Source organism: Engraulis encrasicolus, chromosome 20 (assembly GCF_034702125.1).
Source record: "Engraulis encrasicolus isolate BLACKSEA-1 chromosome 20, IST_EnEncr_1.0, whole genome shotgun sequence".
Classification (NCBI taxonomy): Eukaryota; Metazoa; Chordata; class Actinopteri; order Clupeiformes; family Engraulidae; genus Engraulis; species Engraulis encrasicolus.
The window spans coordinates 29149127-29173581 of record NC_085876.1 but is presented as its reverse complement, the minus strand read 5'-3'; the positions used below and the strand labels follow the sequence as shown (position 1 = coordinate 29173581).

The window sequence follows — 24455 nt, the reverse complement described above, 5'->3', positions numbered from 1 at the left end:
ATAAAACAGCTCAAATCTCAAGAACCCAAATGTAGCGTATATGTGTCTCCAGGACACAATGGGTTAACTCCTCACCTTGTCGTTCTCCTTCTCGTTCTCCTTGTCCTTCTCCTTGTCTTTGGCCTCGTCAGTAGGAGCCTCCTGAAGCTTCTCTGTGTACTTGAGCAGCAGGGAGTTGCCCAGCCGGGAGCCAAGGAACAAGTAGCCAGGCTCCATTGTCATCATCTGGAGAAAGAGAAGAAGAAGAGGAGGATGAAGAGAGAAGAGGAGAGAAGAGCTAAGGAGATATTTAGTCTTCCATATTCTACATTCCCAGAAACAGGTACCCATGCTCCATCGTCATCATATGGAGAAAGAGAAGAAGAAGAGGAGAATAAAGAGAGAAGAGGATAAAATGAAAAGAGCTAAGGAGATATTTATTCTTCCAGTTTCTACATTCCCAGAAACAAGTAGCCAGGCTCCATTGTCATCATCTGGGGAGGAAGAGGAGGAAGATGCGGAGGAGGAGTGACTTATGCAGGAGGTGAGGAAGATGAAGAGGGGGAAGATGAGGAGGAGGAAGAGGAGGAGTGACTTACGCAGGTGGTAAGGAAGAGGAAGAGGGGGAAGATGCGGAGGAGGAAGAGGAGGAGTGACTTATGCAGGTGGCGAGGAAGAGGAAGAGGGGGAAGATGCGGAGGAGGAAGAGGAGGAGTGACTTAAGCAGGTGGTGAGGAGGAGGAAGAGGGGGAAGAAGAGGAGGAGGAAGATGAGGAAGATGAGAAGGAGGAGGAGGACTGACTTGGTGGCGAGGAGTAGGAGGGGGAGGAAGAGGAGGAGGAGGAGAAGGGGAGGAAGAGGAGGAGCAGAAGGAGGAAGAGTGACTTACGCAGGTGGTGAGGACGCTGGCGGCCGCCTTGTCAAAGTGGAACGAGCGAACACTCCTCATGCCATCAGTGATGAGCGTCAGGACATAACTGCACACACACACACAGTAATGAGAGTCACAACATAACCAACCACACGCGCACACACACATAGTTATTGATAAGTCAGAGCGTATCTACACTCACACACACATGTTTGCCACGAGTGCTCACATGTTTGCCACCCCACAGAAAATGTTTGTGTTTTTACAAATTTGATCTAGCAACTGGGACTAACTTAAAACTCTCCTAATACTAAATTATGTAGAATGTGGCTCACATTTCCAATACTTAAAGGTGCACTGCGTAGGATGGTGGCCAGAGTAGGTATTGCAAACTGTTGAAACTGTACTGCCTATATATGGGTTATAAATTTTGCTCATAACCTGACTGCGTGAACCTAGCCTCATAACATCGTGTTGATAAACACGGAGAACCCATGTATTACCACATTTTATAAGTAATAACCAAATTAACTAGTATGACCAAAGGACAGTACGTTTTGCCACTAAAAATGACAATTTCCGCAAATTCAAAATGGCGGACATGGAGAAGATCCACCATTTCATGTATGAAAAGTGCAATTGTCCCAGTCATAATGAATACTTGGGATTCAATGGTGGTGGCAAGTATTCCGGAAAAAAGGTAAGATTTGTGAATCGGCAGCATGAATTCTCGAAATAAACTACTAAAAATATTACACAGTGCATCATTAAAAATGTAATATAAAGATTCACTCACATCTCACCCCTCCTGACCATGTTGTAATATATTGAATGTGTGCGACTCACATTTCTGTTAACAATTAAACATGCAAAGCGTGACTCACATCTCTCCCCCCTTCAGCGAGATGACCATCTTGTCTGTGGCGATGAAAGCGGCCTGAGAACAGTCGAGCGTGATTCGAACTTCCTCTTGCATCTCTGCAAACACACACACACGTGCGCGCGCACACACACGCACAAGCAGACACTTAAGTGAGAAATCCCAGTGCCATGTGGTTGTGAGTGACAGGCTGAACTAATGAAGGTGGTTGGCTGGGAGGGTTGAGGACTCTGTGTGTGTGTGTGTGTGTGTGTGTGTGTGTGTGTTTGTGTATATGTGTGTGTGTGTGTGTGTGTCCATGTCACTCCGTCTGTCCATGTGTGTGTACACACGGAGAGTGAAGGAAGTAGTGTGTGTGTGTGTATGTGTGTGTGTGTGTGTGTGTGTTTGTGTGTGTGTGTGTGTGTGTGTGTGTGTGTGTGTGTGTGTGTGTGTGTGTGTGTTTGTGTGTATTAAATGATAGTGACGGCAGTAGTGCCGTTTGTGTGTGTGTGTGTGTGTGTGTGTGCGTGTGCGTGTGCGTGTGCGTGTGCGTGTGTGTGTGTGTGTGTGCATACTTACTGAGAGGGAAGGCTGTTGTGCCGTGTGTTTGGCTATTGAGGGAGACGCCGTACGGAGGGACACTCTGGTTCAGATACAGCAGTGAGTTCACGGCAAACACCACCACGCCACCTACACACACACACACACACACACAGACATACATACATTAAACAAAACACAGTTACAGCAGTGAGTTCAACGAAAACACCACCACGCAACCTGTGTGCACGCACGCACACACGCACATGCACACACGGAAACATACACACGCGTGAAGCAGAGAGTTCACAGAAAACACCACCACACCACCTGCATGCACACAAACACACACACACGTGTGCGTGCACTCGTTAAGCACATTCAACAAAACGCAGATACAGCAGTGTGTTCACCAAAAACACCACCACCCGTGCACGCGCACACATCTAACACATTCAACAAAACACAGATAGACGCACAGGACCCAGCTGTTTGACAAGAGGGTTTAGGTTCACTCACTTTTAAACATGCATGCTCATCGATAGATTCACCCATAGATGAATTCAAAAACAAAAGAAAAACAAAACTGGGAGCATCATAACACAAGGCTTAATGTAGTGTAATGTGACTTAAGGTAATGTAGTGTAGTGTAGTGTAGTGTAGTGTAGTGTAGTGTGGTGTATAGCAATGTCAAAAATGCCTGGAGCAATGCATTGACTTCAGCTATGAATGAGTGTGTTGCTGGCTGAATGTTGTAAATTACCAATGGGCTTGGGTACAGGCATGACTTGCGTGCAGTCGAAGGGCAGGTTCGTCAGCGACCAGATGACGGGGTGGACCTTCTGCATGATGTTGAGGGAGATGGCCACGATGCTGCAGGTGTCCTGACGCACCGCCACGCGACTACAACAACAACAACAACCACAAATAACAACAACAGTCCATTAGCCACGACGCTACAGGTCTGGGGCCTAACCTATACTACAAAGCTGGTTCAGGATACGTTAACGTTAAGTTAAGAGATAAATAATCTAATACAAGAGCTTTTCTTAAGAAAATGAGAACTCCTGGCTCTTCGATTAGATAGTTCACCTCTTAACTTCACCTTAACTTACCCTGAACCAGCTTTGTAGAATAGGCCCCAGGTCTGGTTGACTACTCAAGCAGACTGTTCTGTTTTGCTTTTCTAAATTTGCCTGATGTTCACAATGTGATGGCGTGTGGTGCTCACCCAGGCCAGGTCTGGTTGGGCTCGTAGAGAATGAGCAGCGTGGGCTCGTAGTAGCCGTGAAGGAACTTCATGTCGATGATGTTCAGCAGCTTCTCGTCCAGCTCGCGCACGTCGATGATGTAGCTGGGCAGAAAACTGGACTTCTGCCTGTATACACACAAACCACAACAACAAACCGTGTAAATATTAGCCATATACCGTACGAAGCAAAATACTTTCACATTCAATCCCACTGTGTGGACATGTGGAGTTTTTCAAGTGTTAAAGCTGACGTTTCTCATTACTTCAAACCTGGTCTTGTTCATTTCTGCAGCCTTTGTTTTGCCAGGTCAGTGATACCAAACATCTTCTGGCAGACTAAGATAAATCGAGCCAATACTTTTCTGGGATCCATGTGATCAGGTTAACGCCCCTTTAGGAGACCTTAGTTTGAGAATAAATGGAATTCCCTTAGTGCTGTAGAGGTGAGTAGCACACATTTTATGCAAGCCAGCCGCCACCAAAGAAGAAGGAGGGGACAACGCCCCCTCAGGACAGTGTTTCCCAACCTTTTTTGTTGTGTACCCCCTTAAGCATTTTTACACCCCCCAGTCAAGTCCTATATCGTTTTCTCCATCCCAATGAAAGTAAGCTCCATACATTTGTTAAAATTACATCTTTCCAAGTACCCCCTGCAGGGTGCTCGCGTACCCCTAGTGGTACACGTACCCCTGGTTGGGAAACACTGCCTTAGGAGACCGAACTTGAGCACACTGCTTTGCATTGGGTAGGCAGGGTTTGATTTATCTTACTCTACTAAAAGGTGTTTGGTGATGCTGAGGTAGATCGCCCTTGCCAAGAAAGGGCTGCCCCTCTGTTAACTGTGTCAATAAGAGAAAGCAATCAAAACTAATTCCTCATTTCACCCCAGACAGCTGCAGTAGCAAGCCTACCCCTCTCCAACGATGCCCTCTTGTTCATCGGTCAGCGTGTCCTTCCTGAAGGGGAGCACCACCAGCCTCGTACCGTAGACCAGCATCACTGCACACCGATTCTCAGGGTCTACACGCACTATGGGCACGTGAACATTCTGGACAAAGCCATCCTGAAAACAAAAAAACAAAACAAAGTCAAAGATATTAGTCAGTAATACTGACCATTTCTACTTCAGTTGACACCCGAGTATGTGTGGTTAAAAACCATGTTGAGAGTTTAAACCTCAATGCTGCTTCTTGGACTGCTGTATCAGACCATAGTGCTGCTCACCACTTTTCATTTGTTGACGAATAGAATACAGACCTCCCTACAGGCATGTAAAATATAAAGCCTATTGATTGCAGCAGCAGCATATCAACCACCAATAACGGATTACTTTTTGGACATTAGATGCCGTTTCGCCACCTGACGTCTAAGCCCACAAAAATCATATTTGACCCAAAAATAAAACGAGATACAAAAAAAAAAGTACCCTGAGCTCTGGCTCCTCAAAGTAATGCAGAGAGAGGCTCTTCAGGTCGTGGGTCCCCGGATCATACTCCACCACCGACAGCTGTAGGACAGCAGGACAAACAGATAAACATCAGACAACCAGTGATGGACAAAATGGAATCATCAGTTGCAATCCAGTATGACATATTCCAAAATGACATGATGGTTTACCTGTCCAATTCAGCCTGGTTGAATTGTCTGGTAAAACAAGGTAATTTGGGATATTTGTGGCACTAGATTGAAACTCATGAATCTATAGATATATAGCTATAGCCCATCACTGCAGACAAACGGGAAAAATACTATGGCTAATTGTCAGAGTATGCCATGTTTGCATTATATTTGTGGGGAAAAAAGGGATTGGGACAAGCAAGGTTCATCTCAAAAGTGGTATGGAAATGTCCCCCACCATCCACACCCATCCCTAACCCTCGCTGTTGGTAGGTCAAACAGAGACAATGAATGTTGAGTATATCAGATCAGCACTATCTACATGCTTACACTACTAATTTGTGTATCGCAGCGGTTATGTGCCATCCACAACACATACTCTTTAAGGGGTAGCTAATCAGTGGGCACTGTGGCTACTCACCTTGGCGTCCTTGAAGCTGAGTAGAAGGGCATCTCTGTTGTTGCCCACCAGCTGGACGCTGGCCATGGACATGACATTGCCAAAGAGCGAGAAGCAGGCCACCTGTTCCAACTTCTCTTTGCGGCTTTTGGCATCTGGATGATAAGTGATAAATCTTACTATACTTGACACCAAGTGACAGCCCTCAGATTTTATGAACGGCGACAGGTTATATTTGATCATGCCAGCTGTCAATGGAAGACCCAAGTACAATAGCTACTGCATTTGCTAAAGCGAGCCCTAGTCATATATTGCATTCAATATTCTTAAAATTAAGGTTCAACATCTGAGAAACATATCACACTTACCCGAAGACTTCTCCGTCTTGCTGACATTCTAATAAACCAAAAACAGAACAAAGAAAAAACACGGTTAGACCCAAATGTGCCTCACTCTGCCCCGCGGACTGAAAAGTTATACTGAAACTGATTAAGTTGTAACTCACCTCGACATCGTGAATAATTCTGTAAACGTAAAGCTGAGAGGTACCGGCGACCACCAGGTTTTTCTCTTCACTCGATATAAAGTTACAGTACACGGAGAATTCTACAGCCGTAGGGGTGTGCGCCTGGCGGTACACCGCGTACATCCTCCTGGCTCAATGTCAGGAGTCAGGACCTATCAACATAAATAAAGGGAATGTCAACGGCTACGCAGCTCTGTCTATGTTGGCCTTGTTCGGTCTTTCAAACTCAAAACAGCAACATATGTGGTTCACATCTACCCGAGAAATGTATTACATGTGTAAAGAATGAGATTAGGGCACAATAAACTAGTTGAAACCAGACAACTGCCATGCTAATTGGCTAGCTGGCTAGTGAGATGTGTTCATGTGGGCAAACGGCATCACCACGACGATATTTAGCCGGGCAAGTGGCTATTTGTCTTAAGTCTCCGGTTTAAACACACAAGGGTCAGTTTATTAAAACACGAAATGCTGAAATCATCTGCCCTCGCTCGTTGGGTCGTACCGGTGGTCACTAACATAACACTGATTAGCAATGGCTACGAATCTACATGGTAACGTTAGCTTGGTGCATTTATCCAATGCAGTTTTCCGAACCCATTGGCCTGCATATGCGCGCCGTACCTATGAATGATTGTTGATGTTCGCGAAACAAAAGTTCCCTCCAAATTCAAATCAACATTGTTTATCTTTCCCAACGGGCACAGCGTTAAACAAGAATTCCCCACTTTCTAACAAATTACTGCGTTTTAAACGGTTGTTTCCCTCCTCGCATCATCATCCATTCATCACATATCCCAGAAGGCAATGCGGGGTCCTCTCTAAATGTGACCGAGCGGGGAACATCACTGGCAAAGAAATGTTCCTACAACTCTACATAATAGATGCAAGCACACACACAGCAACGCGGACATTTTCAGTTGTTTTATGCCTTTATTTTAAAAGCCATAATCTTAGAACAATGAAATATAACATTTAAATTATACTTAAGATGCTGCAGCAGTAGCTTTATACATCGATTTTTTTCCCCAATACATCAAACTCCCCGTGCATCTTCTTCGGCTTGCAAGCATTTCATTCACATTCATCTTAGTATTTAGTCTGCACATTATTAAGAGCACAGTGATTTTGTCAGTAAAAGTAAAACAAAACTTCAGGAGGAAAATAAAATACAGAAAAGGGAAAACCAAGGATGCTAATTCTAAACAGGTCAATAATAAACAAAATACATTAACAAGGACAATATGAAACAGAAAACAGAATGTGTTCATGTAAATGTGCAAATGTAATGCAACACCCTGTCTTGACACAGGTCAAAGGCATTCATTGAATCTCGAAACGATCTGAGTCACTGATCACCGATAGATCTTCTGACATGTCACAAGGTACTCTGGGTAAGCTTGCGTGTCATTAAAGATGACAAACAACGTTGGCGATGGTACTTGATCCACCACGCTGTCGTATCGTAGTGGAATTCCTTGGGAGGGGGAGTTGTCTTTTAGAGGCGCAGCTTTCATCTCGTGTTTCCCGATGGTGTGGTCTCCCGTCAGTACTTTGGCCATGAAGATGAACTTGTGTCCGTCAGCGTTGGGAGGGGAGTACGTGTCTGAGACAGACAGCGCAGAGTTGACCGCAAAGTAAACCCCTTGGCCATACACAGTGGCTGTGGAAGACACATATGATAATGACATGTATTTATATATTCATAGTGCATTATTTTCATACCAACTGTAAGGCATTGACTTGTCAATTAGAACACTGCTGAGGCAATACATCACAGACATTACGCTGCTGAGGTAAAAGCCCTACATCACATCGCTTCTTGAAAAAAAATGATGCACATACACAGCACAAACATACGAACAAAACACAGACAGAAAGACAAACAGGCAGGCAGGCACGCAGGCAGGCAGACACACACGCACGCACACATACCATTTTTCCCGCAGAAGCTCCTATTGAATCCGTGTATGCAGATCTCCTTGACGCTGGTTTCGCTGGTGCCATGGAAGAGCGTGCGCTCCACCTCCGGGTCACTACAGCTCTGCAGCATACTGGCCTTCTTCAGTTTGTACTGGTTAAACAGTAGCGCATTCAGAAGCTTCTCCACCTACAACACATTACATTACATTACATTACAGTCTGTGCCATCAGCTCTGCGCCATACTGGGCTTCTTTAGTTTGTACTGGTTAAAATCAGCGCAGTTAGAAGCTTTTCCACCTATAAAACATTACATTACATTACATGACATTAGTCTGGTATCTGCTCTGCAGCAATGTACACAAAGTCCTGAAAGGACAGATGGTTGAAAAGGTTGCGGATCTGCATTAAATAAACCCATATGTATGCAATTGTGAGTGGATTTTATGATTACCTGTATGATTTTTCCAAGATGTCAACATGGCTTCAATGGAAACTCAAAGAGCCAAAGAAAATGCTGAATTTCAGCCTTTTGCATTACATTCCACTTAGCTGATGCTTTTATCAAAGGCGACTTACATGTAGTACAGGGTATTGGTTACAATCCCTGGAGCAGTGTGGGGATAGATGCCTTGATCAAGGTCACTTCAGCCATGGATGGAGGTGTAGGGAGAGGTTAAGGGTGGGATATGAACCTGCAACCTAGTGATCTACAGTCAAATTCCCTAACCACTAGACCACGGCTGCCATTTTATTTAATTGTTTCATGCTGAATTGCAGCCTTACTTTGACAATCTTGATTTTGTTGTGGAACTCCTGTATTGACTCGTAGAAATCCTTCACCACATCTTGGAACTCGTCGGAGTTCTCGTCTACGCGACTCACGTCAGGAAGGCTGGACAGCAAGCTGAACTCCTCCTCTGGGGACAAATGGGAAAAACAAGACAATGACCATGTTTAAATGGTGTGTTTAATTCAGAATGAAATCGTTCCGTTGAGTTTAAATTACTCTTTCATTTAATACCGAATTAAGTGTTAACATGATTCAAATTCAAATCGGAATTAAATTTCATTCAGAATTAAGTTGAGTTCATTCTGAATTAAGTGTCTCATGTAAACAAGCCCACTGGCTATTTGTATCACAAATTATCTGCCTTCACAACAGAATTCTCTTTTCTGATGACCATTTATTCCGTAGAACCGGTCAAGCGTCTTAACTTAGACGTGCATAGAATCTATGTTTAGAATGCCAATGGTATCGAAGGGATATTGTTGGAGGAATTATGCACATGATCTACAGAAAATTAAATAATCACACCGTCAGCATTCCAAATGAAGATTCTAGGCGCATCCAAGTTTTGCTATTATTATAATTATTTTATTTTAAGTATCCATTGTTTCAACAAGGAATGCTCAATTTCCGTGTACTTGTTACAATGGCAAATAAAAAGATTCTATTCTATTCTGACAGGAAACATCCATGATGCGTTGATGGTCTCTACCTGGGACGACTGTGGTGAGGTCTGACGTGTTGAGCAGCCTTCTAACGATGGGCACCGCTTTCCCCGACGCCTTGCAGACCTCCTGCATCTTCTCAAAGTCGATGACGTAAGACTGACCGTCGAAAAGCACGTCGACTTTCTTCTGCCTCATCTTCCAGGCGTGCTCCAAGTAGACGATGGCGTCGGGAGGGTAAGCTTGGGCTGTGGCTGCTGCTGTGCCCGCTGCAGGTTGCCACTCCCACTGCACCGTGCGCAAGATATCCGCGTCTGGCGTCACGCTGCCCATCCTCCGTGCCAGCTCCTTAACGCTGGGCACCGCCTCCGCCACAAAGTCCCGGAACCCGGAGATGACGGCCGTGGTTCCGTCCACACGGATCTCCACCGCGTGCTTCCTCTTGACGATGTCCAGGCACCTGCTGTGGTGAGCAGTCATGTTCCTCAGGCTCCGGCTCTCCACCTGCGGACCACATCAATTTTATTACAATAGAGTAGATGACTGTGTTAATGGAACTACTTGGCATCTGCTCTGTATATTTCCTGTGCACTCCACTTCAAGTGTTGCAGGCTATGATTGTGGCCTTGATTGTAAGTCGTTTTGGTGAAAAAGTTGGATATATAACTAATAACTATACTAATAACATATACTAACATATATTAATAACATATACTAACCTTCTCCTCGCACTGCCGCAGGCTGGCCTTCTTCCCCAAAGCGATCTCCGTGCGGATCAGGTCGTGGGAGTAGTTTGCAAAGACGTAGATCTCAGCCATGTTAGCGTCCCGGATGGCGTTCTGTAGTGAGGCCTGCATGGCTCTCTTCAGCTGCACCTCCTCGCTACCCAGCCCAGAGAGCCCTCCAGCCGTACCCACAGCACCAGCCCCACACCCAGGCCCCCCGGCATCCAGCAACGACATCTGCAGCGCTTTCTGGAATAATAATACTAATGAAATGATAATAATAATAATAATAATAATAATAATAATAATCAGGGCCATAAATTAACCTTTTCTATTTTATGGTATATGGTAAAGCGTACTGTGGGTGAGAAATAAATCTACCTGGGGTAGTTTTCATAGATACTGCAGCTTCATATCAAAGTTATAATAGTAATGATAATCATCATAACATTAATACGTTTCATTTGAAAAACCTTTCAAAATACCCGAGGACACTCAGATATGTATAAAGATAAAAGGACAAAAGAGCAAAGTAACACTTACTATAAAAAACAGCAAATATAAATAACAACAACAACAACAACAACAGTGAGCATGGTGACCTGCAGTTCCTCGTCTTCTGTGTCCATGTTCTCCATGGAGTACTGGATGGCCAGGGAGAGTTGCGCCCGCTCGTCCAGAGTGGGGTCCAGAGACAGCTGCTTGGCCAGGCCCACCTCAGCATCCTCCTCCTCTCCGGTCGCCATGGCAGCAACTGAAGATTCCGTCTGAGAGCTGCTCTGAGAACTGTCGTCGATCACCATGATGGCCGGCTCCGTCCCGTCGTCGACCTCCCCACCCCCGCTGGCCGTGTAGATGTCCTCTTCAGACGGGTGACCATGAGTTCCGTCGGCTATAAGGGCTTGAGGCCTGTCAGACGAGCCGTCCGGGATGGCAGACAGAATCTGCTTGGCCTCTTCTATTCGAGCTACGTAGAGATTAGAAATTAGACACAAAACGTTAAAAAAGTAATTTTTTTTTTAAATTTTTTTTTTGGGGGGGAGGGCCGGCTTTTATGCTTTTATTTAAGGTGATACTCTGGGATTTTTGACATTGGACCCTATTTCCTAGTTAGTCCTACCCTGTGTCTCAATCCAAGCACTTGTGTCAGTGCACTGGCGTTGAGTCAGTGCAGTGCGCACTGAGGTCTTCAGTGCACAGTCTCGTGGAAAAGTTTGAGCACTATATGCACAGTGCCCTCGCTGGAAGTGACGGCTGAGCATAGCATTAGCTCGCCAAAATATCTGTTGGCTATTGTTTGCATTGCACAGCGTCTCGTGCTTGTATTTACATTTCCTTCACCCCAAAGGGCAACCATCACACATACAATACTTTGCTTGGCATGAAAACGTTGGTGTCTCAGCAATATAACTTACAGAATAAGCAGACTGTTATCCAAACTCTTGTACTGAATTGAATGTCACGTTTCTTTCGTTTCATTGTCAACATGGCGACTGTTTAATGTGTGCAGTGTCCATCGTTCAAGCACTGCATTTTTCGTCATTGTTAGGGCATCATCCGGACTTTTTTTAATAGTCCAAGCAGTCCTTGTAATTCCAGAGGTCACTCCAAGTGAATAACTTTTTGGTAGTTTACCTTGTGGTAGAGGTAAATCATGTAATAGAAGAGCCTGGAGTCCTCATTTTTAAAAAAATATATATTTTTAGGGGCTTTTATGCCTTTATTTGATAGGACAGTCTGAGATGGTGACAGGAAGCGAGTGGGACAGAGAGACGGGGTGGGAGGATCGGGAAATGACCCCGGCCCGACTCGAACCGGGGTCCCCGTGGGCATGGAAGCCCAAATGTGGGGGGGCTTAGCGCGCTGCACCAAAGCGCCCCCCCCTCATTTTCTTAACTACATGACGCCAGCAGGTACATATATCTACTAGCAGGTTTACCACTTCCTGTAGGTTAACTAAGCCTTGTTTATCACTTAACCATGTTTTAGTATACCCCCCTGATCTCTTGAACACGTGCCTAGAGGTGTGTGAAAAGCATCAACATTTAGCACTTACATCTCTGCATTAGCTCATTGGCATCAGCAGGTGGCGCCGCCTTCAAAATGCCCGAGGAGACACCGCCTGGATTCCTCTGGAAGTTTTCTTGCGCCATTATTTTCCAACCGGCCTCGAAGATGTCCTAATGATATAATGCAATATAATACAATATAATACAATACAAATTAATATGTCCGAATAATATCAATAACAATAATGACACATTCGGCCATTGACGAATCACATCGTAAACCACACTTTGCATTTGCAATTACAGTACATTAGGTAGCCCCCAGGCTCTCAATTGTGAGATCGTACGGTGTTAACCAGGTAAGCACAAAGGCATGCAACTGACAAAAAAACACATACAGCATATTTATTACAAAAACACACAGACAGCATATCTATTTCTTTATCTACCTTGTCCTCCAGCGGTTCCCAGTGCACCTTGTCCATGCTGATGTAGACCTGGAACTTGGCCGTCATCTCCGCCAGGATGGCAGCCCCCTCCTCCTCCCGGAGGAAGCGGCACGAGCCGGGGTGGCTCAGCTGGACACACACACACACACACACACACACACACACACACACACACACACACACACACACACACACACACACACACACACACCATTACTCGGCTTGGTATGTGCCAAAATTCTCCAAAATAAATACTATACACCGTTTTGCACCGAAGTTTCATACATGGTATACAGTAGAGTGGGCTGTATTTCAATGGTATTTACCTTTATGGTCCTGGTGCAGATTGAGTCCACTACGTTACGCAACACCTCTTCAGCCATCTGACACACGCCAGCATCACCACTGATCTGTAGTCAGGAGAAAATACAGTAGATCAGAATATATTAGAATAGAATATATTAGAATAGCATAGAATAGAATAGAATAGAATAGAATAGAATAGGCACCACTAATGATGTGTAGTCAGGAGGAAATACAGTCACTGACGTGTACAGTACATCAGTGAATGTTGTAGATCAGAATAGAATAGAAAAGAATAGAAAAGAATAGAATAGAATAGACTAGAATAGAATAAAGAGCCTTTGTTGTCACTAATACAGGGAAGCTCACAATGTTTAGGAAACATTCAGATTTGGGAGAAAATTGCCGCTTGTCAATTGATCGTAAGTCGATCGCTAAGGTCAATCAACATGTCAAATAATATCATACTGACTAGCGAATGCATCATAACTAGGGTTAGGGTTATGACGTGACCTACCGTTAGTCCATCACCAGTTTCCAGGGGGAAAAGTGTGACTTGGCCCATGTCGGCCAGCAGCTGTTCGCAGTGGATCTGGAGGTACTTGAGGCGCCCGGGCTCCATAGAGATCACCGTCTCCCTCTGGATGGGAGTACTCAGGAACGCCACCAGGCGGGGCCGCAACTCTTCCTCCAGGCCTGCCAAACACTAGCCTGATTATCATCGACTTTCAAATCCCTTCGAGACTTGGTCTGACAAAGAGCATAACAATTATTGTTTCCCAAAAGGCATGGTCAACCCGCCTCCCTTGGGTTACTAATGGCTGTAAGCTTCCAGATAAAGTGGGAGCAGTTCCCGTTTTTACGGGAGCCCCGAAACAATATTTGTATTGCTCTTGGCCTGACTAGAAGCAAGGCTGAAGATGTTGCGTCACTAGTATGGCTTTCAGGCCGACCAGAACGGAGCCGGTGTCGGTGCTCGCACCAGTTACGTTCGGCACTTAAAGGAGAATTCCGGCCAGTTTGGATTAATATCCCATCTTGGGTGGACCGAGGGAAAGGGATGAAAGGCAAAACCGCGAGAAATTTTCATGCCTGCTGCGCAAAGTTGTTCAATTGCGCTGTTTTCGGTTAAAACCTGGCCCTTCGGGCACGTATTTGACCTGTTTTAAAGCTCCTAGCGTGCATTAAAACCCTTTTGAACGCTTTGGCCGTGGTGTGTGGGTCCATACAAGTCGATCTAGTGGTTCACAGTTCCATTAGGTAGCACAGGCACGACACATTAGGAGTTTTCAAAAGTGGCGCACCTACCTCTTTCAGCTTCCGCCTTCCAACTACGTCCGCAAAATGGTTCGCCAAAGTGATACTTCATAGTAATCCATTTTATTTTTGTCCACCAAAGACGAGCCACAAGAAACATATTCACACGTTTTCATGTCCTGAGTTGTTATTGTCTCGCAGATTCACTTCTCTGTCACTGAACGCAGTTTAGTGACGTCACGGTGTCACATGACTCCTGGAAGGAACGCCATTCGCTCATCCAGTTATTATACAGAAGCGAGAAAGAGAGGCGCTGTCGTAATATACTGTTTGATATTTTGAGATGGATCCTCCGTTGGGGTAGTTCAATTGAAGAGTTTGGTGGCCATGGTTATCTTTTTCGAACCAGAATATTTGTTACAGATAAAGAATTATTCCTTCCAGGAGTCATGTGACACCGTGACGTCACTAAACTGCGTTCAGTGACAGAGAAGTGAATCTGCAAGACAATAACAACTCAGGACATGAAAACGTGTGAATATGTTTCTTGTGGCTCGTCTTTGGTGGACAAAAATAAAATGGATTACTATGAAGTATCACTTTGGCGAACCATTTTGCGGACGTAGTTGGAAGGCGGAAGCTGAAAGAGGTAGGTGCGCCACTTTTGAAAACTCCTGTTGTATCGTGCTACCTAATGGAAATGTGAACCACTAGCGATATTAGATCGACTTGTATGGACCCACACACCACGGCCAAAGCGTTCAAAAGGGTTTTAATGCACGCTAGGAGCTTTAAAACAGGTCAAATACGTGCCCGAAGGGCCAGGTTTTAACCGAAAACGGCGCAATTGAACAACTTTGCGCAGCACGCATGAACATTTCTCGCGGTTTCCCCTTTCATCCTTTTCCCTGGGTCCACCCAAGATGGGATATGAATCCAAACTGGCCGGAATTGCCCTTTAAGTGTTTGTCTGCGAACCGCCAGTGTTCATACCGGGCTCTGAACTTTTTCCGCACGTGACTGTGTTACCCGGATGAACCTGCTGACGACCACGCTGTCGTCACGGTTCGCAGAGAAAAACCTGGTATTTTGCGGTTCGCATTGCGAACCAATTTTCCGGTTCGCGAACGCAAATATCTGTGGCGAGAACACGACGGTCGGTTCGCGATTAGGTGCGGGAACGGGCTCCAGCACGGTTCTCAGTCGGCCTGAATGCGCTATAGGACGACACAGCCTGGCTAGCCAAACGGCACAGGCAACCGCCAAACACCAGCGTTAGGGTCTAATATCACAGCTCCTGTCCTCCCTTGTGCTTGTGGTCTCGCAATAACGTCATTGACGACATAATTTTATTTCAATATCTTGCAAAAGCGCAATTCAAATTTTATTTTCTCATTTGCAATCGGCATATTGAATGGGGAATAGTCCCCCAAACGTTGTTGTGGCTAGGCTGACAGCGGGGAAACTTTATTGTTTTCTCCACACAGGTGGGGCTTCAGCAAAGCACAAGGCCACAAACACAGGTTGAGGAAGGAAGTCAGGATATTGAACCTAGGATAGGATAAAGAACCTGTGTGTCTATTTCTTCTTTCATATTATGTACAAGACATGCTTGTAGTTAAAATTTTAAATTGAGTTCAAATTCTATTAATTTTACATCTCACTCATGCGTTGACAGAGACAGGAATTAAAGTGCATTACAGCAGACATTAAAGTGCAGAATAACATGCATATACTATATATATTTAAAAGCGCACTGTGTATGATGATGGCCAGAATAGGTATTGCAAATATGCTGCTAAATGAAAGTGTGCTCCTCATTGCCAATATTTACTAGTATGACCAAAGTTTTTGAAGCTAAAAATGTCAAAATGCAAATTCAAAATGGCGGACATGGAGAAAATCCACCATGTATCAAAGGTGCAATTTTCCCAGTCATAATAAAAACTTGGAATTTGATGGTGGTGGTAAGTATTGATGAAAAAGGTAAGCTTAACATTTGTAAATGGGCAGCATGAATTCTGGAAATAAATGTGCAACTTTAAATCAATTATGTAGCCCAGTAATGAATAAGTTGGGTCTCAGCTGCCAAAGAGATGCTAGAGTGCAGTACAGTAACAGTCAAGTGAGCAGTGCATGACACGTCACCTTTAAGGGTCACCACTGTGATTTTGGCACCGCCGTCCGTCACCGTGGCGACACAGCAGCCGAGCGTGTTCAGGAAGGCGTGCCACTCCTGGCAGTAGAGGATGCACTCATACTGCGGCTGCACCGGGATGCTGAACTCGCACACCAGGCCACGGATGGCCCGGCACGCCTTGCTGGCCATGTCCAGGGACAGAGACGTCACGCACGCCGCGTTGTCCCTCACCGTGTAGGCCAGCAGCAGGCCTTCGCCCTCCAGAGTCTGCATGAGTTTGGCTCTGACGTCAGGGCGGGACAGAAACTCCGCCTTGGCCTGCTCCAGGGCCAGAGGAGACGTGGCCATGCCGCCCAGGCACTGCAGCACGTCCACGCGGAGACGGTCCAACGTCAGCTGGTCCGGCGCGGCGAGGGACACGCCGTCCGCAGTGAGGCGCAGGCGGCTGCCCGGGTTCGCCGCCTCCAGCTCCGTCAGGCGCCCGCTCGCTTCCAGCAGGGACAGCTTGTCCCCGTCGGACACGGCGATGACACTGCTCGGCGCCTCCACGCTCTCCTGCCTCGGGGCCGCTGTGGGTTTAGGACTGGCCGCTAAGATTGCTGCTGCTGGTGCTGGTGCTGGTAGCGATGCCACTGGAGATGTGGACCGGGCCACCACCCGCTGCTGCTGCCCGGATGCCGCACTGGACACAGCAACACCTGACTCTGTTGCCATGGAGACAGCAGCACCTGCCCCTGGGCTCCTGCTCACAGCAGGGCTGTGTGGCGAGGTGGGGGACAGGCTGGCAGGGCTCCTGGGCGGAGTCTGTCGAATGGAGGGCGGGGTCTGTAGCGGGGGCTGTGGCCGTGGCGACACCAAGACCGGACGAGCTGCCTGGGCAACAAGGCTGACCTGGGGTGAAGAGGTCACCCGGGGGGCAGGGGCCATCACCTGGGGGGCAGGGGTCACGGGGCTACTGACGGGCGTGGTGTCCACCTCCATAGGAACGGAGGCAGCAGCCGGGGCGCCATTCAGGCTGGGGCCAGCAGGGGGAGCACCGCTGTCAGCCAGAAGGACACCGATGTATGGAGTAACTTTCAGCTGGGAATTCTCCAGTGTGTGGGATCTGATGACAACTTTGTCCACCGCTGTTTGGAGGAAAAAGAAAAAGGGAAAATGCTCTGTCTCAGAAGAATGCTACAATAAAAACCACCAAGGGTCCACACATCTATCTGTGATGTGCCCACCTAAACTGTTTGCTTGCATAGTGGTTCCCAAACTTTTCCCTCTGGAAGCCCCTTTTAAACCTAAAAATATTTCACAATATTCTAGATATTTTTTGCCAAACTTTAATGTAAATCACAGGAGAGGTAAATGAATGAAAGTAAAAGCCCAACTGGGAAACTCCTACTCCCATTGTCATTGTGACACAGCACTCCACTGTTCACTGCACCTTGCACCCCATGAAATTGCATTTATGATCTGATGGTACTATTAAACAGACAGGTGGTGTGGGCCAGCGTGGCCTAGTGGTTGAGAAGATGGCTTTAGATCAGAGGCTTGCAAGTTCGAATCCCACCCTTCCACGACCCTTGAGAAAGGCACCTAACCCCACACTGCTCCAGGAATGGGAACCAACACCCTTTTACTGATAATACTATAACTGTAAATCGCTCTGGATAAAAGTGTCAGCTACAGTAAGTGTTATGTAATGTGAAGTGTGGTGGCCTCACATTCAAACTCCTTGAAGAAAACCCTGGCGCTGCCCTGGGTCTGCATCATTTGGACGCTGGCGACCTCCTCCCCTCCCCCGCGTGAGCTCTCGAAGTACAGGCTGAGCAGATCGGTCTTGGTGCTGGGGTGAAGCCCCTCCACCAGCACTGACGCCGGCCGCTCCAAACGCTCCAGCGAGAGATGAGCGCCCTCCAGAGTCCTCTTCGACACTTTAGCGGACACCTTCTCAAAATCTAAGAAACAATAATTAGAGGTTAATTTGACCTTATTATTATTATTATTATTATTATTATTACTATTATTATTATATTCTTTTCTTTGGTGTTTTTCAACTTTATTTAGACAGGACAGTGAAGAGTGGGGCAGGAAATGAGTGGGGGAGAGAGACGGGGGAGGATTGGGAAATGACCCGGGTCAGGAATCGATACCGGGTCGCCCGCATAGCAGTCCAGTGCCCAGCCGACTAAGCCACGGCTAGGCCATTATTATCATATTCTTGTGGTGGTCTCACCTTGAGAGAAGGGCTGCTGTAACTGAATGACGACTGCATCGTTCCCGGGGGAGCGGAAGAGTGCGTAGTCGTCCTCGTCCACACCGACCACGTTCTCCACGTACATCTGGACGAGCTCGCTGCAGGTGGTGGGATTCAGGCCGCGCAGCAGCAGTCGCAGCGGGTCACATGGGGGCTTCCTCTGCACCGCCAGCGGCGTGCTGCTCAGGACATGAGACTTGGACAGCACCCGCGCCGCATCTGGCAGAGTAGAGTAGGGTAGTAGAATAGAGTAGAGTAGCAGAGTACAGTAGTACAGTAGAGTAGAGTTAGGTGGAATACAGAAGAGTAGGGTAAAGCAGTAGTTTAGAGAAGAGCAGAGGAGAGGAGAGTAGAGGAGATTAGAGAGTAGTAGAGTAGAGTAGAATAAGTAGTGTAGTGTAGACTCTACACTACACTACTGTACCCTACTCTACTCTACTCTACTACTCTACTCTACTCTACTGTAGAGTAGTAGAGTAGAGTACAATAGAGTAGAGTGCAGTAGTATGTAGTAGTACAGTGATTCTCAACAGGGGTGCCGGGGCACCCTGGGGTGCCGCGGGCCCCCCACTGGGGTGCCGCGGGCCCCCCACAGGGGTGCCGCGGAAACGTGGCTGATAAATAAATTATGTAATATGATACATATTTGTCTAAATTGATAAGTTAATGCTAGTCAGTGGAATCTTTCATCTGCCATTTACGCACAATAAAGTAAATACAGCTGCAACTTTTAGCGTAGGTCTTGTGACGTCTCCAAATGTGTTACTTTTCTAAGCGTGTGTGGTATTGGATGCGATGCCATGTTATGGCTTGTTGATTTGGGGTGCCTTGAAATTTTTCATGAATTGCAAGGGTACCTCGGCTAAAAAAAGGTTGAGAAACACTGTAGTAGTACATTATCCCCCAGGGGGACTCTGGCAGCATCTGGTGGACATGGACACAAATGGCTTGATATCGGTCTGCCTATCTGTCCAGGACATGCATGGCTTTGGGCTGCACTGGAGCAGCATCTGGTAGACATGGACATAGACTGTACATGGCTTGACAGGTCTGCCAAGAGGCAAAATATAGATAAGACTGTTAGGTCTAATCATCATTCCAGTTTGATTTGCCACTTTGACAGGTGACCTACTTGGCTATGACATATCACTACATCATTGTGTTTCTGAAGGAAGGAATGAACCAATCAAAATGTCAACCAAACAACAAACCAACCAATCAGTTGATGAATTATTATCTATCTATCTATCTATCTATCTATCTATCTATCTATCTATCTATCTATCTATCTATCTATCTATCTATCCATCAGAAGTCAGGTAAGTGTTCTTTCCGAATACACTGTAAGTTGCATCAAATCTCGCTCTGAATCTAAGGGGTTTTCCAGATACTGTGGATGAGTTAATCCTCAAAAGGACTCAGCTGACTTCATTCTTGTAGCAAAACGCCACAAGTCAACATGCAACATAAGTGACTGAACCTGCTCTCTGTAAACTCTACTTCACGGATTATCAACCTGAAGGTATGCCAAGTGGGTCTTGAAATAGATTTCTTAAAATCAAAATAATAGTTTCATGTGTGTTGCTGTTCACTATTTAATTCACTTGTATTGAGTCAGAGGTGAGCCCTGAATATTTGTGAAAATGTCAAGTGTGCCCCAAGTTGGAAAAGGTTGGATCATAGGTCAGGCTTGGACAACATCACACACACACACACACACAAACACAATGCAACTGCACAGACAACACCACATACAGATGCTGAAAAATAGAAAATATTATCGTAACAACAATTGAATGTGCAACACAAATCTACAGTAGTTATTGGTGGTAATGACTGTGTTTCACTTACCTTCAGCATTTTCAAATACTATGATAGCTTTCCCACCCTGCCTCTCCACAGACTCCAGGCCCCCGCCTCCGGACCGCCGTTTGTTCTCGAAGTACAATGACAGGAGATCATCGTCGATACTATCTGGAATGTTCAGCACCTCCAAGGTTCTGTCCTCCAAGTCGCTATCATCCATTCTGAATAAAAATGGCCATGAGGAATAGAGAGAGGAAGGCACAAACACAAGTTAGAGATAGGTACCATCTGGTTCAGAGAGACAGCATTATAGGACGTTGTCTACCAATATCAACATTTAGCCCACAACATGATCCATATTCAAACCTCAAAACATCCCCCCGATACCTTGTTTATAAATAACTGGGAGCGGTGTTAGACTAATCATATTATCTTACAGTGAACGACAGCATGAGTTCCATCGGGAATGTCTGAGGTGCAAGACAAAACTCCATATTGTCGTTAAATACAAAATATGTCGATGTCTACCGTGAACAGTAACCTAACACGGTTTTACAATACCTCTAAGCTAAACGAGTCAACATCGCACGATGGACATTACCGACAAGGAAAGCGATGACACTGACTGAGATGATTACCATCTCTGCTCTTACTGTACGATGCACTTTAACACACATAGCATTCACTTGGAGTTATGTCAGCTTACCAGCAAGTTATAGCTAGTGCAACCACAGGCACAAAACACGCAATTTATCTAATGACGAACATAAATTCGCAAACAGAGCTAGCTTGCTTTTTCAAGAAGGGAAACCGAAAGTAGCAGTATGCTACTCTCAAAACTGTGCTAGCTACACTGCATGCTTGATATGACACGCCTACATTATTACAATACATTTTCTTCAAACTTTGTTTAGACACATGCACTGCTGTGTAAAGCTTTGCCAAATGAACCGCCACCACCACTTTAGTTTGTCATATAACCGACTCACTTGAGTTTAGACAACTCCTCAGACCATCGTTTCACTTCAGTGTTGTCATGCTTTACTTCCTGGTTCCTGTGTGAACAGGGTGCAAGGTTCACGAGACAGGTGGTGTGCTTCTACAGTAGAACTAGAGATGACCAACAGAATCTAGTAGAAACTTACCTTAGCAAAGTAAGTGGAATCACGGGGGGGGTAATACAATTCTATTCAGTAAGGGAAAAAGTCAATAGGAACTTGAAATTGATGGTGGTGGTAAATATTCACAAATGAAAGGACACATCTGGTGAACAGACAGTAGGCCTACAAATGTTTTTTTAAATAGATAGGCCTATGCCTTTATTGTCCCCAATTACATCAGAACCTGCATGTAAATTAACTAAGGTGAATTGGATAAAGGCGTCAGCTAAGTGTAATGAAAAGTAATGTAGTGATGTAATGTCTGAAATGAATGCCTCATAGTATTTAATTCGGCATCTTGTTCATCCTACAGCAGTGTGATGCTGCCAAACACAGTAAATTTGGTAGTGTTAATTCAACACTTGAACTTGCACTGTGTAGGATTGTGGCCAGAGTAGGTATTGCAACTTTGCTGCTCATAGAAACGGTGCTGCTTATTGCCAACTTTGATCTTTTCATGTATATTCATAAGTTACTCTAATCTACTCTACCTGAATTTCCCCCTGGGGATCAATAAAGTTACTCTACTCTACTCTACTCTACTCTACTCTACTCTACTCTACCAAGTAATAAATTAATATTTACTAGTGTGAACAAGGCAGGCTGCATGAAGTTTTGCAGCTAAGAATGTCTATTTCTGGAAATTCCAATGGCGGCCATGGAGAAGATCCCCCTTTTCATGTATGGAAAATAATTAGTTCTTAAAATGTCATGGTCGTAGTGTTTGTGAAAAGGGTAACTTTGTCAATGTGCACCATGTCTCTTGAAATAAACTCCAAACATATTACACAGTGCACCTGTGTAAATTCAAACCACATGTGTCCCACCCACCCGAAAATTGTTCATGCACACTTACTGTAATATTCAGTCAAATTTCACGATCATTCATATAATACCGCAATTCAAATACGCCTGTCTGTGTTGCATGAGAGTGATATGTTACAGAGGCCCCATATTCCTGTGACACAGCAAATTTCAAATGTCCATTGCTACGTTTACATGAGACATTTAATTTGGAATTAACTCAATTTAATTCTGAATAAAGCTCAATTCCACTTTGAAAACATCATGTAAACAATTCTTAATTCAGAATTAAATGAAAGATCAAAGGAAACTCGACAGAACTATTTACGTAATTTTGAATTATTCATTCGGAGGTAAAACTGTCATGTAAACGTAGCACATGTCATGTTATAGGCTATAAATGGTGTATATGGGCCATAATACCCATTTGAAATGATCTCTGTGGCCAAATAAAATGACCCAGCAGGCCAGATTTGGCACCCGGGCCTGAGATTGCCATCCTTGCTCTACTGGAGCCTATATCAATGTAAATTTGAATGCAAAAGCCAGGAGGGCTGAAATTCAGGCAGTAAATATACCTGAAAAAGTTTGTTAACAGATAGGAGAAATGTTGACTATGAATATGAACTCCTAAAAACTGTTTAACACAGGACGTCTAAGTGGTTTCTATAATCTTGTTCATGTTATGTAATGATGTGGGGCAGTCAAACATGAGCACAAACAAGGCATTCCGCATGGCATGGCAAGACATAGGTCTAGTTCAGCAGCCAATACTATTTCTTGCATCATAATGAATGTGAATCTCTCTAAGCCAACATCACACAGCTGGAGAGAAGCGATACAGTACCTTATTCCATCTTCATGCTGCATTTACTGAACCAGTACATGTAATTAACACAACTCCTGAGCCAAGAGAAAGAGTGAATTCATTAAATAACCCTTTTTGAATCTGGCTTGGAAGATAATTCAGGTATTGGATCAAAGGGCAAAAATCATAGAAAGCAACAGGTGAATGAGGATGAGGCCCATTTGGATATGGGTCGACATAAAAGATAACAACACATAAATAAGCCTACCCTTCAAAAAGAGACAAACTTGTCTTAAATTTGTTGATTTGTTCATAGACTCTCTTCAAATAATGGACAAATGATTAACATAAGTGCGGCACTCTTGGTACTCTATTCAAACTGGGTCTCTTCTGCCATCTACTGTTTACTAGTTGTCAGTACCATGTTTCATCCCTATTATGTGTTTGTTTTAAGGCCTATGCCAAAGATGCCCTCTTGTGGTTGTGAATATTAGGACTCCAATGTTCAACTTTTTAATTTTTTGTCTATGGTGTAAGTTACTTTTTTGGCGGGGTGAGGTGTTTATTATTTCACCGCAGGCCAACTGCATGTAACTTGTTTGATTGAGTGAGTGACATTGTATGGCAACATTATGTGTAGACTACTATCTTACAAAACCAGGCCTAACTCTATGTCTGTGCTCCAGGTTGTTTTTTCTATTCGCATAGTTTGTCCACTAAAGACAAAGTGGAGCTAACATTAGTGAGTGACTAAAACACCACCTGCTGAGCTTTTCCTGGAACATCTAAAGCCAAGAGAAGATAGTCCATAAATGACTGAAAGACCACAGGACTGTGTCAATGACATATCCATTAAGCAGGACACCCAAGGCCATTTTGAACTCCATTCTAAAGCAGGATCACCGTTAACGGGTTGTTAACGGTGTTTCTGCAAAATAAATGTAGCCTAGGCTCTGATCTGGGAGAGAAAAAAAGGCTGAATGTAAGAGCATGTCTAAACATTTCACCTTGCTGACACCGTTTTCTCTTGCAATAACTTGTGAAAATATCATACATTACAAGCGGATTCCAAAAAAGTTGGGACACTTTGTATTTTGTGAATAAAATGAAAATGCTGGCATTTTTAAAACATCTAATATGTTAATAAGGTAGAGCATTATGTACAGACAACATATCAGTTGTTAAAGTTGAGCAGAATTATTGTTTTGAGGTAATTATGTGATCATTTAAAATTTGACACATGCAACAAATCTCAAAAAAGTTGGGACAGGGCCAAAACATGTTGTAATAGTTGGATAATTCTAAAAATAACACAAGGAAGAATAT

At 44.8% G+C, this 24455-nt stretch overlaps 2 protein-coding genes across 3 annotated transcripts in view; both read right to left on the bottom strand.

The window, feature by feature from the left end:
- The window catches only part of cpsf1 (cleavage and polyadenylation specific factor 1), a 29837-nt gene extending 22982 nt beyond the window's left edge, over window positions 1-6855 (bottom strand). Inside the window, exons 1-12 of the mRNA XM_063185744.1 lie at window positions 6672-6855; window positions 6027-6199; window positions 5890-5917; window positions 5543-5676; window positions 4931-5011; window positions 4416-4567; window positions 3484-3630; window positions 3016-3155; window positions 2292-2402; window positions 1735-1828; window positions 869-956; window positions 76-225 (exon numbers count right to left, since the gene is read on the bottom strand). Coding sequence (XP_063041814.1) covers window positions 76-225; window positions 869-956; window positions 1735-1828; window positions 2292-2402; window positions 3016-3155; window positions 3484-3630; window positions 4416-4567; window positions 4931-5011; window positions 5543-5676; window positions 5890-5917; window positions 6027-6170 — 1269 coding nt within the window. The 5' untranslated portion in view covers window positions 6171-6199; window positions 6672-6855. The remainder of the gene's footprint in view (window positions 1-75; window positions 226-868; window positions 957-1734; window positions 1829-2291; window positions 2403-3015; window positions 3156-3483; window positions 3631-4415; window positions 4568-4930; window positions 5012-5542; window positions 5677-5889; window positions 5918-6026; window positions 6200-6671) is intronic.
- Window positions 6856-6966: 111 nt separating this feature from the next.
- Window positions 6967-21422, bottom strand: parp10 (poly(ADP-ribose) polymerase family member 10). Of its 2 annotated transcripts, none has more exons than XM_063185742.1 (15): window positions 21347-21422; window positions 20403-20578; window positions 18531-18770; window positions 18019-18252; window positions 16315-17433; window positions 13427-13605; window positions 12933-13016; window positions 12607-12735; window positions 12205-12328; window positions 10751-11115; window positions 10143-10397; window positions 9471-9927; window positions 8755-8888; window positions 7983-8157; window positions 6967-7710 (listed from the first exon to the last, which is right to left on the bottom strand). In XM_063185742.1, the coding sequence occupies exons 2-15, from the start codon at window positions 20575-20577 to the stop codon at window positions 7403-7405; spliced, it is 3978 nt and encodes a 1325-aa protein (XP_063041812.1). In that variant the 5' UTR covers window position 20578; window positions 21347-21422; the 3' UTR covers window positions 6967-7402. The 2 variants fall into 2 exon arrangements, with proteins under 2 accessions (XP_063041812.1, XP_063041813.1); XM_063185743.1 differs by lacking the exon at window positions 21347-21422 and adding an exon at window positions 21064-21156.
- Window positions 21423-24455: the final 3033 nt, after the last annotated feature.

Bases quoted from the DNA above. Each gene is read 5' to 3' on its own strand.
- parp10 (XM_063185742.1), bottom strand. From the start codon at position 20,577: ATGGATGATAGCGACTTGGAGGACAGAACCTTGGAGGTGCTGAACATT. The intron at 9,928-10,142 runs GTTAGTATATGT...TGTGGTCCGCAG, and splicing joins TGCGGCAGTGCGAGGAGAAG to GTGGAGAGCCGGAGCCTGAG. The intron at 7,711-7,982 runs GTATGTGTGCGT...TGTCTTCCACAG, and splicing joins GAGCTTCTGCGGGAAAAATG to CCACTGTGTATGGCCAAGGG.